At 34.9% G+C, this 19,804-nt stretch overlaps 1 protein-coding gene across 1 annotated transcript in view; it reads left to right on the forward strand.

Annotated features, from left to right (window-relative positions):
- The first annotated feature begins 14,904 nt into the window (after positions 1-14,904).
- Positions 14,905-19,804, forward strand: part of LOC140230414 (peptidyl-glycine alpha-amidating monooxygenase B-like) — a 60,229-nt gene continuing 55,329 nt past the window's right edge. Inside the window, exon 1 of the mRNA XM_072310565.1 lies at positions 14,905-15,441. Coding sequence (XP_072166666.1) covers positions 15,265-15,441 — 177 coding nt within the window. The 5' untranslated portion in view covers positions 14,905-15,264. The remainder of the gene's footprint in view (positions 15,442-19,804) is intronic.

Genomic DNA, 19,804 nt, shown 5'->3' on the forward strand with positions numbered 1-19,804 from the left:
AATAACTTACCTTATTTCATATTCGGAATTACGAACCTTCGGGATAACGAAACTGTAACCGAAATGTGTCAAAGTTTACAACACTGCATTTTTCTGCTGTGCATAATATATTCACAGATAGTGGGTTCGGGTAAATTGACTGTAATTGTTTTGTGTGTGTGTGTGTGTGTGTGTGTGTGTGTGGGTGTATGTGTGTGTGTGTAAGCAACGTCACGGGTCTAATACACGTCAAAATTTGTAAACGCTATTTAGCAAAGAAACCGTACATACATCACTAGATTCCCCGTTCAGTACAGCTCATTTTTTACATAATTATTATGAATTACATTATCATTACTACTGCGTTTATTACCGCAGTAGAGGATCGCTGTATAGTTTTCATTATGTTATATACTTGAATAAATTTTCTCAAAAAGATGTTAGGGCTAACTGTCTAAAGTGTAAACAATTTCCCTTGTCTTTTTATTGTGAACCGACCTATTCACTCATGTCTGTTGTACCATGCATTTGCATCGAATATCATATTGTGTTATTTCATTAAAAAAGAACTCTTGACTGCTTTGCTTGCATGCCACATAATAATAGTAATGCTACCATTTTGTTCCCATACATGCAATTTAGTGTGTTATAGTGTGTGTCCAGATAGTACATATTGATGTTGTTGTTGTGAACAATAAATTCAAACCAAGCTCAAACTGAAAGGAAACGTTTATTGCATTTTACGTCATTTCTTTTGGAGTGCTAAAGCAATGTTCCAATGTGCCCAAGACAATGATGACTGAGTAAATCAATGTGGTGTTACACGTTGTGAATCCATTTACTGTTATATAACAACTTTCACTTTATAGTACTGTCATTATCGTACATGCTATTGTCGTTTTCATTATCACCGGTACTATGTTCAACATATTATTACACTTCTCTGCAAATATTATATGGTGTCGGATCTGCTCCCATTTAAACTCGTGTTGTACCTTGAATGTTAAAATGAGACTTTTCGTTAGTTAGACTTGTTTCACGGATCTGTGTAAATAAATTCCATCACTGCATGCCTTATATGTATTGAAAAGTCTGTCTGCTTGTTTAGAATACATAATATCTTCCATAAAAAGAAGTTTGGATAATGCTTCAGATTCTCAGTTTTTCCTGATCATTTTCTTGTGTTTGTTTGTCTGGCGAAAGTAGACATACCCCATCGCTACCAGCGAAAATCAATATCATCAGACTTTATGCTGCTTCATCAGGATGGTGTGACACTTTATATGAAAATGTGTTTTGTGCACGTCTCTTGAACTGTTTGATTATGACAACAATCATAATTTATTATAATAAAATGGAATGAAGGTGTGGTGGAATTTTATAACGTTATATGGTCCATCCCGTCTCGGTCATGAAAAGTTGAAGTGCTCTCTGCAATAAAGAAATACCCGCATTATTCTTACTACTTTGTTTTTAACAGAGGGGGTATACATTTCTTAGCAAAACACCTTTCTCTGCATGAGGCGTTACATGAAGTCAAACATGATGAATATCTCATTGTGCGTTTTATTACTGTAAAGATTGAAAAGATGGCATTGATATGTGTGTGCGTGTGTGTCTGTCTGTCTGTCTGTGTGTGAATGCATTATGTAAGTGAGTGTTTTTGTTTTTGTTTGTGTTTGTGTGGAACTTGATTTGTGTACGTGTCTTTGTTCGCAAGAAACCAATTAGATGGTACAGTTTTAGTAACGTTATAGAGTGTTATGCTCTCTAGGATGGCTAATGGGCGGATTCCATTAATAATTATAGACATGATGCTGTAGACTCAAGTCTAAAACTCGTCAAATCATGAAATTTTGCTCCATTTTCGTACAACTGCGAGCTCTCTATCCTACATAGCAAAAAATATAATCAATATATTTTCGTGATCACATTTTTGCATGCACATAAGAATTTAAGCTTTGCAAATTCAAGTCGAATTATTTAGGCTTGTTTTTCTTCGGCCTATAGGCATATGTGCGTAGACTGGCCTTGGCAGCAGAAAAGTGCATGGTAATTATCCTCGGAGAGGTTACTACTTCTCTGTAAGAACCTTGCTTGTGACATTGACTTGAATTATACTGTATAATGTCCTGCACTCTGCCTGCAGGTAGTGAACAGGAATTATTGACGTTCATTTTGTGGGAAATATATGAAGTGGACATGAAGGCGTTGGAAAATTCTTTGAAACATCTGATGGATTATTTGAAGTATCATCTCTTAAATCAGCCCTCCCGCAATAAGGAGATTACCAGAGTGCAATATCATCTCATAAGGTATATAGGATATTCAAAGGGCCACTGAGGACAAAAATAGAATAAAAAAATAAAAAGTCCACCAACCCGATTCTATTCTATTCTACACCAACCCCCCCCCAAAAAAAAAAAAAACCAAACAAACAAGACAAAACAAAGCAAATGATTAGGAAAACCAAATTAACAAAACGCAATCACTAATGGCAAATTTCAAGACAGACATTCTTGGGGAAAACACGTATTTTGATATACAAGCACTGTGTGGTACGATTTCACACATAATGTCATATTGTAGCAATTGTGTTCTTTTTATTAAGTTTTATCACACGCAAAACTGATTAACAAATCTTGTTTGTTTGATAAGTATTTTATTTTCTGCAAATCAATATACATAAGTTACATAATAATGAACATGTGGGAAATATACAAAGTAAATTTAAAACAAAGTCGTTTGACTTGCATAAACAACGATATAATAGGAAATTAATGATATGATATACAATATACATGTCTATGCAGCAGGGATTACAATAAGAAGCTTATTGAAGTTAAGAAGCGATTATGCAGAGGGCCGCCATTGTACGCATTGCTTGAAAAAATGGCCGGCCCGAGGAAAAGGTAGGGACGTACTTCGTAACAACACAAATTCTGCTGCGAAGATAGCAGGGGAAAATAAACTCTGACGTGTGATGGTGGTGAATGTGCGTGCAAGTGCTTGAAAGTGCACAAGGGCAGATAGGCTAGAATTTAGAATAATAGTCTGACTGATTATCATCCATGTAATAATCCAAAGACGATAGCGTCAGCCCATCACCTAGCACAGCTTGAACCAAAATGATTTTTACAAGAGGTAAAATGTTGTACACGACAATACCCAATGGTAACAGCTTTTATTGTGATAATCATAATAACAACAATCATTATGATGACATTCTTCATTATGCGAATAGATGCGAAAAAAAGGAAGATAAATCGTTTTTTTTTTCTTCCTTTGCAATGCATATGATGGGAAAAGAAAAATTAGCTTATACAACCCCCTCCCAATTTAATGATTTCATTAGTGCTGTTATAAACATTTTTGTTTGCTTTTTAAAAACATCATTTTGTTAATGCTAAACTTCAATTCCAAATCGACACATTCGCCATCATATTGCGAGATCTTTAAATACATGCACCATCGAACGGAATTTACAAACAATGTAACGTTGTCTCCTGTTGAGAAAAAGAAGAATGTGATAATGTAACAGATGATATGAAATGGTATAACATAATAGTACATAATATACTAGTATTGTGCATGATCTTGAATGTGCTGTATTAAGTTATTCTGCACAACAGATGCCTAAGTAGTCCAAGCAAAGTTTTATTTCACGGACGCCGGATGCTCACAATATGAAATAGTGTTCCATGAAGGCCATTATGCATTTGGAGTGTATATTAGGTAAAATAGTGCACGAATGAGCATATACCATTTGATTTGTATATTTTTGTTTAACACGGGATTGCTCGTGCAAGAATGACAAAAATATACTCCATTGAAGTTAACTATGATTAAAGTAATGATTATCACGTGATACCACTTTCACAAATCACAAGCCTTGTTATCATAAATCATATAGATATATACTAATCCTCTGCGTTGCAAATACACTATACATAATTCAATTCAATGCAATTACTAATCGCTCATTTCCATCCAACAAAAGGGTGAAGTAAAATACAAAACATAGATTACACAAGCCATATTGTTTTATCAATGTAAAAATACATGAGAGTGTGGATAATAACGTATAGATTGAAAATGTGTGCAAACAAGTAGAATAACTTCATACTTTCCAATGTTGACATAAAAGTAAGTTACGATAACAGTATTTCACAAAACGATATTGATGATAAATATTATCATACGATATGATATGATGCATCATGACATATATAAGATAACAATACATGATATTATTGCATTCTATAATATTATTTAATGAATATAGTGTAACGTAATGTATATGTTACTCGGTCACTAATGGGTGGGTAAAATCGAAATTTTATACCTTAAAGATAAAGTAGACAGGACGACCGATAGAGGGCATCTTTCTCTCATGCTTTCTCATTCGTTTTGCAAATCTAGCCATTCTCCCTTGCATATTATAATTTACAGCACCTTTACTCAACTAATAAAGGACTCTTTCTATTAGGTGGGCTATAATATATGACTACCGTCTCTTAAAGAGATGGCAATCATGCTGTACATAATCTATTTATTTTATTTATTCATTCATTCATTCTCCACTCATGGAAAGGATATTGTCCTCATAGCCGTAGCTATAAGGGCTGATTTTCAAAAAAGGTCCTCGCTTATGTTCAAACAAAACACACACACACAAAATAACATTATGTTAGACAACGTAGATTATGGTGCACTCACAAAATCGACAGACAAAAAAAAAAAATATTGTATTACAAATATCAATCAGCGTTGAAAGTATTAATATACAAATAAACTTAAATCCAACAATGTCTTTGGTCGATAATAACAATTCAAGATTCAAGATTCAACTTTATTTTCACTTCCATCAAATAAACAAAGAAATCATATACATTGCATATGTACAGGATATTTGTAATACTTGCAGAATGTAATTTGACAAGGTACATATGAAAATTAGAAGTAGATGAAAAAAATGCAATTACATCTTTGTTAATATACACAAATATACACATAAAGCGTATAATACAAGTCAACTGAGGATGAGGATGGAAGTGGAGGGTCCCACTAAGAAGCAGAGCTTGAACGATATGGGACCCTCAGAAAATACACAAGACAGCAATATAAAACAAAATAAAACGAAGCGATGTCAACTGACATCAAGATGATTGGAAAGGGAAGAAGAAAGAAAAGGGGAAAAAGAGAAAAAAAAGAGAAAAAAAGGAAAAAGGGGGTGGGGAACTAGAGCACGTGCCATCGTGGACGCAAGCAATCTAGATTCCATAATGTAAAATAAGTGATGAAGTACAAGCTGAATTGAATATAATGCAAAACATTTTTTTATTCGTAATTATGTTGTTAAGAATGCAGGAGAAAGAGAGAATAGACACATCGTTATATTCAGAGCACAGACAGGAACATAATTATAAGGAGGACTTATGTAAAAAAGAATGATGACTTGGCTGAAATGATAAAGGGGAACTAACTCGGTTGGATGTTGTAAGATTTCAATAAAAATGATTTTAATCTATTCTAGAAGGAGTTCAGAGATTGAGCTGTTGTAATATTGTTGCGAAGTGAATTCCAATACTTTGGCCCATCGTAGATCAATGTGTTTTGAGCCAACAAAGTTCTCAGAAATGGCAAATGGAAGTCATTTGATCGCCTTGTTGGATAATTGTGAACGGATTGATTTCTTTGAAACATTGTTTCGAATATATTTGGAAGATTATTTTTGTTATAATTATACATAAATTGTCCTAAATTAAACAAATACAAATCATTAATTTTCAATATTTATGCTCATAAAACAGTGGGTCAGTATGGGACAAAAATGCAGTATGACATATGATACGGAGTGATTTCTTTTGCAATAAAAGTAATTTATCTAAAAATGTTTTATATGTATTTTACACGCGATAATACTGTAATTTAAATATGGCAATATTAAAAGTGAATATAGTACAAGCAGGGACAACAAAGGAAAACAAAACTTAAGCTTATTAATTATACCAATATTGCGTGAAATAATTTTACATATACTGTCAATATAAAATTTCCATGAAAGCTTATTGTCTATTGTTATTCCAAGAAATTTTACATGGGAAATAATTTCGAGTGGAGCAACATCTAAAACAATGTCAACAGGTAATGCCTCAGTAGAATTACTAATGAGCATATATTTTGTTTTTTGAATATTAAGAGATAACTTATTTGCTTTTATCCACTGGGCAACATTTTCTAATTCTGAATTTATTGTATTAACAAGGGTAAGAAGATTATTGTGTGAAAAAAAAAATAGATTTGAGTCATCTGCAAAGAGAATGAAAGAAAGAACATCTGATGATCTACAAAAATCATTTATGTAAACATTAAACAACAGTAGACCTAATAAACTTCCCTGTGGCACCCCACAATTAATATTCAACATTTGTGAATTATAACCATTTAGAGAGACATATTGTTTCCTGTTCATAAGGTAGCTTCTGAACCACTCCAAGGCCTTCCCACGCACTCCATAATGATGTAATTTGTTAAGTAAAATATCATGATTGATGGTGTCAAAGGCCTTGGAGAAGTCCAGGAACAAACCTATCAGATCAGAAGATTTATCGATTGAGTATATGAATATAAGAACGACCCAAGTCCATGGAAGACCATTTCGAGTAAACTAAAAAAAAAAACAAACTTCATATCTTTTTTATTTGTCCAATAATATTCTATTTAACTGTGATGGGAAGGCAACATTGTATATACAAATTAGAACATATATTATTATGACAATTAACATTTACATTAATTGTGGAGAGGCCATTTTGTGTGGTGGACTTGGGTCGTTCTTTGATTCATATGGACTTGGGTCGTTCTTTGATTCATATACATGATATTCTGCTATAGAGATGAGAGAAGGATGAGAGAGGGCGCTATTATATGAATGTAAGAATGACCCAAGTCCTTCATTCTTACATTGATATAAGATTTAGGGCTCACACCCATGAATATTTCCCCATAGGGATGTGTGTTAAAAATCAAATTTCAAAAAATTCTGTAAAACAGCTGGGAGAAATGAGGTGTTTCAGCTTCACTAACCTGGATAAGTTAGATATACCCTTTCATCCATCAAATTCTCAGGGTGGATAATTCAGTTCAAATTCTGTCCAGGGGTCCGCAAAGCCAGACTACGAGTTCTTATCACTCAAAAAATCACCCATTTTCCGTACACGTACCCAATGAAATATAGTCCCCTCAAATTCCACCAGAAAAGCTTTCATCTTCCAACCAAAATGTAATTTGTAGAGGAATTCATACTCAATATCTACAGCTATTCAGTTTTTTGCCAAACTACATCATTGATTTTTAATCAATTTTTTTCTTCATTTATTTTGGTATCTTTGGTACGAATTTGTGAAGGGGCCTGGGGCATTCCCTTGTATTTACGGGTGTGAGCCCTATAACTCATTCATTTCAGGCACTTCCGGGGGTAATTAGGATTTATCATTTATACACAAGATGAGTCCATGCATAAGCTACAATTTCCCATGTCAAACTGAATTTGGCCAAAAATTGCACTTGGGTCGTTCTTATATTGAGGTCTTCGATTGCATGTGCCACTTTTTCTATAAAACTCAATAATGCATGTGTAGTGCTATGTTTCTCCCTAAATCCAAACTTAGAGTTCGAAAATATATTATTGAATTTAGAGAAATTAATAGTTCTTTTATAAATAATTTTTTCAAGAATTTTTGACAATGCGCTTAACAAAGAAATTGGTCGGTATTTATTTACGTCTAATTTGTCACCTTTTTTAAACAAAGGGATGACTTTTGCTGTTTTCATATTTTCGGGGAAGGTGCCGTTAAAAAGGGATAAATCAAATATATGATCTAAAGGATCCGCAATTGACGATATTACCCCCTTTAAAAGAAAATTGCTGATGTCATCGTGTCCAGCACTTTTTTTGGAACTAAAATCAGAGACAATACTGATTATCTCCTGAGTGTATTTTGGATTAAAAAATATTGAACTAGAATTTGGTGGACCCAAAAATTCGGAAAAATGTTTTGTGGAGGGAGGAATATTACTTGTCAGGCTTTCCCCAATTGTAGAAAAATGATTATTCAAAATATTACAAATTTGATGGAGATCTTCAAAAATTTCGCCATCGAATCTAATTTTTGTAATATTTGACTTAACATTTGATATATTCATGGCTTGCTTTAAAACTTTCCATGTATTTTGCATATCATGCCTGTTAAATTGTAACTGATTAGTACAATATTTTTTTTTTCTTTTCTATACGTATACTTTTCGTCAAAGTATTCTTGTAACTAGTATATTTCAACTTTGATTGCTCAGTACGTTTCATTTTAAATCTGTAATATAAATTATTCTTTCTATTGCACTTACTGAACGCAAGAGCGAACTGTGATTTCAATAAATAAAGACTCAAAGGAATCAGTTATACTGTTAAACTCATCACGAACTACATAATCATAATTTTGTGAAACATATGGCAACACCTCCACCTACCCTATTTTGTCTGTTATTAACCACTAAATCGTGCCCGTCAAGAGCGAATGGAAGACTGGAGTCATGAGAGAGCCAGGTTTCGGTTAAACCTACCGCCGAGACATTGTGCATAATGGGACTATTTAAAAGTATCCTCAATTCTTCGAAATGTTTATTAATACTCCTAATATTAAAATGTAAAAGTAAAATACTCCTTGACAACATTGTTAAATTTGGTTTGAGTAAGATATTCAGAAGACGGACCTTGCAATTGATTGGTTCTCTGTGTCAAAATCATAATCTAATTCCTGCGGCGATGAATTAAAACTGTCGGAAACATAATTATCAAAAAAAAGTGTCATTTTGATTCATATTTGATTCGTTTTGTACAAAAGAAGGTCCTGCCAAATCAAGAAAGTCATCATCATTAATTGAATTGAATGCTGTGTCTATTGAATTGCGTATTAAAGGGTAAGCGTGTTGTCCGTTTTTTGAGTCCACGAGGGCAATTGATATCTCCCCCCGCTTGAAAGTCCTCAGACATGTCTTGGTAAGTTATATCACATACCATTTAACAAGTTTTCGATTCTAATATTACAATTAGTATAATGAGCTTTTGTAGGCGACGATGTTTGATTTCAAAGGGATGAAAAACGTGTAGATATAATCAAGAGTAAATATCATCACCTTGTCTAATTTGCTCAAAATTTGCTCAAAATTGTAACTACTATCACCTTATAACCTGAATGCATGTGAAAGTTGATAACGTTCTTATAATAGTTATACCCCCTCTTGTTTCTTGTATTCAACTCTTGTGAAAGTTTTGAAAGTAATAGCTAGCAACAAGTTCTGTTTATTTTTGGGGTTTTGTTTTTGTTTTTTTTTTTCAGTTCCAGCCCATGCATACTTCCCAGCATTTTAAAGTGCCAGTTTACCTTTGGGGACGATGATTCTGTTTGCACCTATATCTAATCTGTCTTGTCAGATGATAAGTCTCGTAGAAATTATAGTTATTGCTTGGCTATGAGTGAAAAACATATCCTTGTTTACAGACGAGATAAAAATATCTCTCCATAGAGATCAGTGGGCAGAAGAGAGATATACTGATAATAATATGTAACAAACTGAACACACGTACCAGCAAATTATGACGCAAAATCGCAAATTAATCTTTGCTCCGAGTGCGCAAGCTTCCACAAGATGGCGCTGATTCTGAGGTCTCTATGGTCACGAATTTTAAAGACCTGAGGTTTAAAGTGGAAGTGCGGCATCAAAATGAACACCTGACCACACACCCTTGTTTTTATCAAGGCTGTTATAATTCTCTAATATCTCCATGCAGAAAAGGAGGGATTTCTATTTTCTGAGAGATTTTTTGTGCAGATTTGAATGTGTGAAAGAAAATGAAACAATTGCCGAAAGTGAATCATCGACATACAGTTCGGAATCTTTTGTCTTTTGTTTTGTCATTGGATGATATTCGTGTTATAAACTGTTATGACTTTTCTTCCAAGTATCTGACGTAATCTGATCTTCAATCAATTCAAATTCATACATGAGATAAATATCAGACAAATGGTGCTACTTCGGAGGCTGAGGGGAGATCGGAAACCCACAATATCCCATTGCTATACTTAATCAACAACAACAACAACAACAACAACAACAACAAAAATATGAAAAATAGGAAGAAGACCGAAAAGGATGAAGGATACTCAAACATGCTATGTCAGACTGTCATGTAACATTATAATGTAGTCTACACTGATCAGTTCTATTTCTATGAACTGATGAGATCCTGGGATGTGCTTAGTCCGCTCTCTATCCAGGCGGATTGCTATTCTGCACATACTAAACGCTAAAAGCTAACACCTGAGGGCGCAACGGCAATCTCGGAAAGATTTTTCACCGCTGCAAAATTTTGCCCCAAATTCCGGATTTGACCGCGCCCGCCGACATCGTCATTGTAATCACAGGTTTGGTGAGTGTCTCAACATTTTAACTCGTCGTTGAATTTGATGTATTACTGATTGATTAATATTTGACAGTTTGTGTGTGATATGGTGTATATATGTATTTGTGTTGCGGTAATGTATTTTTTTTTCTTTTATATCCCATGTACGTGATTTAACCTGCCATTCGTTTTGAATGAAACGGTGGACCTGGTTTTTTGTATCTATGTCATTCTAACACCGCCTTGAACTTGAATAAAGTAATGATTAAACAACATATAGCCTTTTATTTTTATACCAGACATCTATCTAAAATACCAGCCCAGTCCTAGACACAGGCAGACAGAAGCGCCGGTGACAAGAACGTGAATGTTTTGCTAACGATCGCAAGTGCCTGCATTGTATAGGATCGAATGTCGAATCCTGGGGCCCGTTGCATAAAAGTTACAATTATGGTAACTTTGCCATCCAGTGGCTTCTCATCGCAAACATAATTATACTGTAGTAAGTATAATAGATTCACGTTCATGCATACTTGTGCCGCACAAATGCATACATACATACATACGTACAAATACATACGAACTTTTTTTGTCAAGATTGAAATGTAAGTACAATAACAATGTTATATTGTATACAAAGAACTGGTGATCTGAACAATACCTATAGCTAGCTGTACAATGTAAGTTGCGTACAACTACAAACTGAATGTATACAAACACAGACTTTTAGACTCTGTAGGCCTACACATCTAAGTAATCTAGAAACGGATATTGATGGAGATACGGATAAACAAGTGTATGGCACGTAATGTTTCAAACATCATTTCAAAAGTACCTATTTTTGATAACGTTGGATAGCAACATGATTTTGCGTTTATCCCGGTTTTTTCTTCTGTTGAATTATTGCTACAATAATCTTCTACAAAATTAATGTATTTTTTCAAATGATGTACATGTGACTATATGTAAGTAATTAATGAATAAACAAGTAAATATAATGTATTACAACCATCATTTATAGGTCTGTCCATGGTTTGAGCCAAGATTTAAAAAAAAAAAAAAGATTGTTTGAATTAACACTTGATTTCAAAGTATGCTTATATGCGATCGCAAAATACTTTCACTCTCAAAACTTCAATACTCTGGCGCATAATAGTGAATTCGATGTTAACATGTTGATATTGATGTCAAATTTGATCTGTTCCTTCTTACATTCTTTGAATAAAGTTTATGTCACTTTAATAAATCCCCTTTAAATAATGGATATTTTTAATTTTGTTATAGATATAGCCTTTTATGAACTTTTGTCAAATCTGATATTCTGACTAACGTTAGAGTTAGACAGTTATCGCGGCGTATTGTTTTTGCTGGTAATGTTCCTATGAACAGTCATACTCCTAGGAGACCATTCGGAACAGAAGTGACGAACACAAGGTATCTATCAAAGAGGTTCGAACCTCTTTGGTATCAATCCACAATCGCGATACAAGTTTGTACTGGAATGTCTCCCTCTATTGAAAATACTGATCGTACAGTGAAAGTACACTAGTCTGTGTGCAGCTAGGTACAGGTACAATGTACCACCAACTGCATAACATGGGCACACTGTTGGTTTTTACACACACGCAATGTTTGAGAGTGGATGTTGTGTGCAGACAACGTAGGAGCTATGCTAGCATGCAGTAAGTGCTCAAGACGTACCGCTAGCCTCCCGGATTGCTCTCCCCGTTGAATGCGCCCGGAATAGCGCAATACTACCGTATTGGATTTGTACATTCGCTCCCGGTAGCGATTCATCCCCAATACATACCACAAACAGCTGCTGTGCAAATCGAAGATGCGTTCCCCGTCGGACAGGTATTGAAGGTGAGTTTCTTCTTTTTTTTTTTAAGTTAATCATTATTTCATGAATATTAGCATTTAGAGCGAATCAATGTAGATTTCCACTTCTGTTAGTGTGCATAATTTTGCAGGTGGTAATACCAATATATGTTCGGATATGAGGAAAATTGGAAACATCTGTTATCGTGTTGTGTACCTGGTTGGATGGAGAGAGCACCACCACGGAACGGAAGAAGTGCGGTGTCAGTGTCAACAAAGCAGGCAGTGTCTTTATCTTTCTGGTTTTGGTATTCTTCTATGAAGTACAGTCCAACGATAGCTTTGGTTGTGTCGTTGTTTATCGATAGAACAAAGCCTGCTTGCAAACAGGGTGTTTTACTCTAGGAGTTAATGCTATAGACCTCTACACTACGTAGGCCTACATTACAGTTGATACAAAGTTGTTTAAATCTATGTGACATGGTAAGCATGGTAAGGTTATGCCTTTTTCAAATTTATAGTAATGGGAACCAGATAGTAGACAGTTCATGGTACCCTATTAGCCTATCTGTCAGTTGAACATATGTGACTTGACTTACAAACATTCCAATGCAAATGATTTCACACACAGTGCCCATAATTTCTGTGTGTGATCATGAATGCATGATGCATTACTTTCTAGTGAGTAGTAGAGTATGATAATATCAAGAGCTTTATCTGTCATTTCCATCTTTGATCTTCCAAGGAGGTGCTAGATTTGTAAATAACATCACTGGGAGGGTCATTACATTGTATGTATCAAGTGCAGTCATTTTCACAGAGTATTGATACAAAATTAAATATTCTTTTTAACAGTTAAAAAAAAAATTTATAGGTGGCTTGGACAGTACACTGTACTCCAATGCTAATTGGTCCTACGGGAAAAGTTCAGGAAAGATTCAACGTTGATTTTATGGTCCTGTGCAGTGTACACAAGACAGCTGCACATCAGTGTGCTTGTCATGTTCATTCATGGGAAAGTAAGATGAATGAGTGACAAGTCCACCGCTTTGTAAACAGATTATTTTTTTGTTGTTGTTAAATAGATCGTGAAACCGGCAGTACACGTGTATGTTCACTGAGTGTTAGCCTTGTATGTGTTTAGCTCTTCTTTCCTTTGCCATACTAATTGAATGGTGTTTAAAACACCTTAGTTTCATTAGTTTTTTAGAAATCAGACCCACGATGTATTATGAAAGAAAACAGTGCAGTGCAGCATGTGGTTGTGAATTTAGTTTCCTCAAGGAAACTGCTCTTCAGACATTGATAGTTTTCTAAATTGTCAAATCAGATTTGGACACACCAAAGTGTTGTGCACCGTCCCATGTATTTTATATCTAGTTTTTATCTTTGTGCATATTTACAGTATGTGACAGTCCTCAATGAAGTTGTTAATTTCTTGATTTTATTGCCAGGTCATAATAGTGAAATTACGGATTTTTTATATTTTTTTTTATTTCAAGTGTACAAATCATGAGCTCAAGAAATCTACAGATAGAATGTTTAGCATGTTACACTGTACAAGTGTAGCCTGTACAGGTTGTTGTACCTCGGTAGAGTGTGTTCTGAATTACCTGCACGATTGCAATTGTTGGTATTTGGACAGTCCTTCACATACTATTGAGGTCATGTTTATTCTAATTATTTCATATTTCCCATGGATAAATGTAGTGGGTCCAAGTATGGTACTGAGATAGGGTTTTTAATAGCATTGTGTTTGCATAGGGGACACAAGTAGGAAGATTAATCAGTGTGACAGCTACATCAGTACGTATGCATGTTTACAGTCAGTTAACCTTTGTGTTGCAACATACTGTAGTTCTGTGGGTATATTTGCCACTGAATCAATCTTATGTCACATTTCCTGTCATTACTGTAATCTATTCCCAATGGCATTAAATGCACAAAGTGATAAAGTCAACTGTAATGAGTATCGAAGATATGTCTGCTACCATGATATGGTGTGGGTGACTGGGCTTGGGATAATGTGATTGACATTTTCACATTGTGTGTACATACATTGTGAACTCTTTGTACAATGGTAGTACAGGTTACTTGTGTATGAAACTGTGTGTATTCAAAGTCATTGATATTTTTCTCCCTCTGAGGACCTGGTAACAAGGTACAAATGTATTTCATCAACCTATTGTATTCATTCCATACAATATGTACATCTCAGTACCTGAATTCATTCTGCATGCATTAGTGTTGCTACGTCAGGGATTCCTTGGGCAAGGTCTCTGGTCATTGCAAACTACATGTACCTTTGCCTTTAATAAAGCCAAAAAAAAAAAAAGAAGAAGAAATATGCATGATACAGTATGAAATAAACCAGTATATTGTCAAGTTTGTACATACAGTAAGTGTACTTGAATGGTGTATGTATTCCCCAAGAAACACTGTGTGATTTGACATTCATAATCCTTGCCCCTTATTCTTTTGCTTGCATACAGGTCTCTGGAACTTCCTGTAACCTTGACAACCACAAAGTTGAGTCTAAGCTGCTGCCAAGCTCAGCCTCGAGGTATGCAGCACTATGGACATGGAGTACCTCTTGATGACTGCATACAGCACTCCTCATATAGTACACGTACATCTGTGTGATTCATGTGAAGCCACATCCAACAGTATTTTCCATTTTGCATCAGCCTCACCTTTAAATTAGCAATAACCAGAGAATCATATTTCATGCATCGCCCTCCTGAACTTCCTAGAATCCTGCATTGTGCCCATCACGATGATAGAGCAGGAAATTGATACTTAAATTGATTTACCAACAGTTGGTTCAAGTGGATGTGTTACAAACAATTGATAAAAAGGATTAAACATAAAACTGATAATTTAAACTCTCATCCTGTATTCGTTAGAAGTCCTGACAAAATCCGCATTTGGAATACAAGTGGAAAGCTATCGTATTGCTTGACATCAAAACAACCACTTGAGAGAACAACAACAAGCAAAAAATGGCATCAGTCCAAGTGGTTCTTCAAGCACTCTCCATGGTGATGTGGCACTTACTGTCCGCATGTGAGGCCAGGTATCCATACAATACCCTGACAGGCAGCAGGATGCAGTACCCAAGACAGCAGACTGAAGACTTCACCATGGATATCCTCATGCCTGGTGTCATACCTAAAATGGTGAGTGCTATTTAAGGCAGTTGGGTTAATCTCGTATGAATTTTGTATCTTTGGTTTTATAGTGTTATGGGCGTGGGGGTGTGTTGGTGTGACTGCCCCCCCCCCCCCCCCGACCCTTTAAAAAAAAGTTTTACCCGCATGTGCGTGGGTAAGTGGCTTCTTTTTTTTTTTCTTTTTCTTTTTTTTGCTTGTTAGCTGATGAAACCCGGAAGTGGAACCAGAAGTATAAACAAACCCCCCCCCCCCTTGAAAAAGCTGGTGATGCCCCTAAGCTTGTACACTACAAAGCCTCAGCCTTCTATCACAAAGATCATGTTTTATACTCTTCTGCATGTTTATTGAAACTTTGTGGTTCAGTTCTTATTTTCACCATGTGTTAAACTGCAAAATATTCTTTTGTTATTTTTGTCTGGATAATCCCCCCTTCTTAATTTTTGTGTCTGATTTGATAAGCGTAGTTTTGCTTTTGTTTTTTGCTTGTCTATGGAAGGAATGGTGGCTGAAATTTAGGCAGCAAAGTGGTCCAGTTGGCAGCACATTTGCTTTGCAAGCAAATGGCTTATACAGATATAACAGGGCTCCACACAAACTTTTATTTTTGGTGGCCCAAAGGCAAACATCCGACCTTTTTTGATGGCCAGATCAGGCCACCAAATTCTTCATTTCTGAAATTTTGGTGGCCCGACGTGCATTTTTGTTGGCCCCGGGCCACCGGGCCACTGTAAGTGTCGAGCCCTGTATATAACTACAGATGAGATCTGCTGGTTCAATTCATCAGGTGACCAGTTATAGTCCATGAACAAATCAACCAGGCATGTGGTTGCATAACATGAGGAAGAAAAAGAAGGCATGTCAAAACTGTAATACAAACATGTACAAATTGTACATACCGTGTAATGCATTTCCATCCCTGTTTTTTTTTTTTTTTCTGTTTAAAAAAAAAAGGAAAAAAGTGACAGTGTTGGCTCCAGGTGTACATACTTGCAGGCATGAAGAAGCCAATTATGATCAGTTGTGTTGTGAAAATGCTAGCGTGCAAAGGCTGTTGAACCATGAAATTAGTGTCTTCTGCACTAATTACTTATCGTGGCATGTTACATGTTTTCTGATAATTATTAGATGGTAGGTAAAAGCTTTCAAAACTAAAGTAATGATATTAATATGTACTCGGAGTGCAAGTACACTGTAATATTGTATCACTAACAATTAAACGTGATGAAGTGATTTGCTCAGAGGCCATGTTCTGTATTTAGAACTTAAATACAGTATTTATTTGGGAATTGTGCAGAGCTTTAATAGAAAGTCCAGATTTGATTTTAAAATCTTATTTTCCTATAACAGATCTTATCTTTGTGACATTATGAAAAGACCAAATGATATATTTATAATTAAAATCTGCATTTTGTGTTCGAAATACTTTTGAACATCGTTAGCACCTAGATTTTTTACTACCGGTACATGTACATGTATCTTGAAATTCTGAATGTTTCTTTCACATGATGCACAATGTTTCAGGTTTTAAAACTAGAACTACACTTGTATCTTTATCAATTAGTTGTGTTTGTTTTTGTATCTGTACAATTGCACATTATCATGTATTTCAAGTCCTATGTTTGCATTAATGGTATTTGTCAATGCACACTTTATTTTGATGTTCATTTCAGTGTTTTAATTTTACAACACATGAAACAATTAAATCTGATACCTGTAGACATGAATGCAACATTCACATACTGTACATACAATGTACAATGTACGGTACATTTGTTTGTCCATCACTGCATGTTTGCATACAATGCATGTGTAAATTGTATATACAAATTGTGTAATAACCACTCAAAATCGTTGGAAAGACTTGGTTTGTGAAAAATAGACTCACTAAAATATATGGTGTATACAGTAATTAACTTTTCAGTTACAAATTCAATTGTTTCTTTGACATATGAAATGTCTACAATGATTTTGTACATTGTAACAGTAATTTACATCAATGCCATGCACTGGCACTGACTCATTCATGCAGAACTTCCACATGTATTTGGCCACATCTTATGGAAAATTGGTTGTTTTCAATGACAAGTATTCCTTTCTTTTATTGTTCAAGTAATTTGTGGTCCTCACTCTTATGCTTTAAAGAATTATTAATATGTGAAAAAAGTCCACTTCTGCTAGGCATTTTTTTAAAGTGTACTGTATGGTTTAAAAACTTTTCCTCTTTCAGAATGAATTATTACTACCTGTTATGGAAAAGAAAAGAAAAAAATACACTTCACCATAAAATGATATAGGAGTATGAGATGCAAAGTTCAGTGAATCATTTATGAAAAACAGTGATATTCAGCGACAAAAGTGTAATGCTCATACTGCAAATAATTTAGTTTGACATGACACAAGAGAGGTATACAACGAGGTATTATCAGCCAAGCCCTCGCTAATATAACCCACTTCAACCCCATTAATTGCCGCTGTGCCAGAATGACTTGCTGGTAGTACAGACAGCCTTCTGGGCTGCCCTTGTGTGTGGAGAGCACAATAATGATGTCATCCGTTTCCATGACAACTCAGCCGTAATGGTCATTTCAGGAGGAGCTTGTGAATGGTGTTCTACGCAGTGGAGAAAAGCCTAGAGCTCGCGGCTACCCTGTGGTCTTTGTGATAGACGGCATGCAACCTCATTTTCAAGGCAGTTGTCTCCTTCAGATGGCATATTATCAAAGAGAGCTCTGTATAACCTACAGAAAGCAAAGTTTGCCTCAAAATGCTTTGTACTCTCCCAATTGACAAATGTTGCACCGTGATAGCCACAACACTATTTTCAGTCTTACATTGATGTGCTTGTAGTATCTACAAAATATAACATGCTGCTAAGAAATTACAGACATCTGTAATGATTTGTAATCATGTTTGCATCCCTATAAGGAAATTCATGAAGATAATACAGATGAAAAATATAAAACCTTTTGTTTTCTCATCTTAAATCAATTTTTAGTGTTACACCATTGCCCATTCTCTGTATCTTAAGACCATATTAGAAAATGAATTCATGAACAAATAAAATCTCAAAGTTGCAAACTAGTACAATGTTTTTGTGATAAGTAGTATGTCGATGTAGATTTTGATAATTAGTATGCTTTTTGTTAATAAAAAATTAACACAAAATGTGATTTTGAGATGGCAAATTATGTATTTTTTCTGAAATTTTGTTAAACATCCTTTGTATAAAATTTCCCACTTTTGAACCCAATATGCTTTTTGACTCGAAAATATGTTTCTTGTGCAGTGGTTTGCAGCCCAGAAAACAAACATGATTACTGGTCTGAACTTTAATCAACCCTTCCCCCAATGCAGAATAGGTATCAACATTCAGTCTATTTAAATTTCACTGTGAATCTACACATGTATGAAGGACAACACTTCAAAATACATACTGTACAAGGAACTAGATTTACACTAGAATTTGATCACTTCATGATAAAAAAATAATATTTGAACTGCAATTACACACAAACATAAACCTGATTTACTTTTGTGTTCTGTAACATTGCCCTCACATTTCAGATGTTTTTTTTTCCCTTTGATGATTTGCAGAATGGACTTCTTTCAGAATTGTTAAATAGTGTTTTAACCACATAACTTTAATGTCTATGAGGTACAAACTTTTAGCACTCTTACAACGTATTGACCAAAAACCAATCTTCTACTCATTAAATGTCTGCTGTGACACATTGATATCATCCTCATCTACTAAGTTGAGCTGTATACAGTGTAGTTAATTTCATCTTTTCCATATATACATGGAACTGTGGGCTGCTCTGAGTGCCAGATGAGGCAGTTTTACAAATTATTCATACAACTTTTTCAAAAAAAAAAGTTACTCAATAAATAATCGCAGCAAAGTGCATCAAATCATGTCGTATCATGGCCAAACATAAAGGTCAACAGCTTCACATTTCATAATAGTTGTTAAAATTATACAATTGTATATAGATGTACACAGATGACTATACTATCTAAATTGAAAACAAACAATTGCTGTTAAACTCCTGCATTTTGAATGGGACTTGAACACATTAGTGCCATACAGTAGATCCTGCATGTAAATCGAGCTGGGATAATTCATTTGAATGGTCAGTTTTTCCAAATCATCAACATATGTGACCCGCTACAACAAAATGATCCTAAAGTCGGGTGAGGTCGATTATTTGAAAATTGCATGACAAAATTCCCTAATCTTTCTGCTTTAAATTGATATATAACAAATCTTATGAAAATAATCGGGTGCGGAGATATCGATGTTTAAAAGAGAGCATGTCGAGACGTATGGGAAATCACTGTTTCGAGAAAAGCGCCCTAAAAGTTTTCC

Source organism: Diadema setosum, chromosome 7, assembly GCF_964275005.1.
Source record: "Diadema setosum chromosome 7, eeDiaSeto1, whole genome shotgun sequence".
NCBI lineage: Eukaryota > Metazoa > Echinodermata > Echinoidea > Diadematoida > Diadematidae > Diadema > Diadema setosum.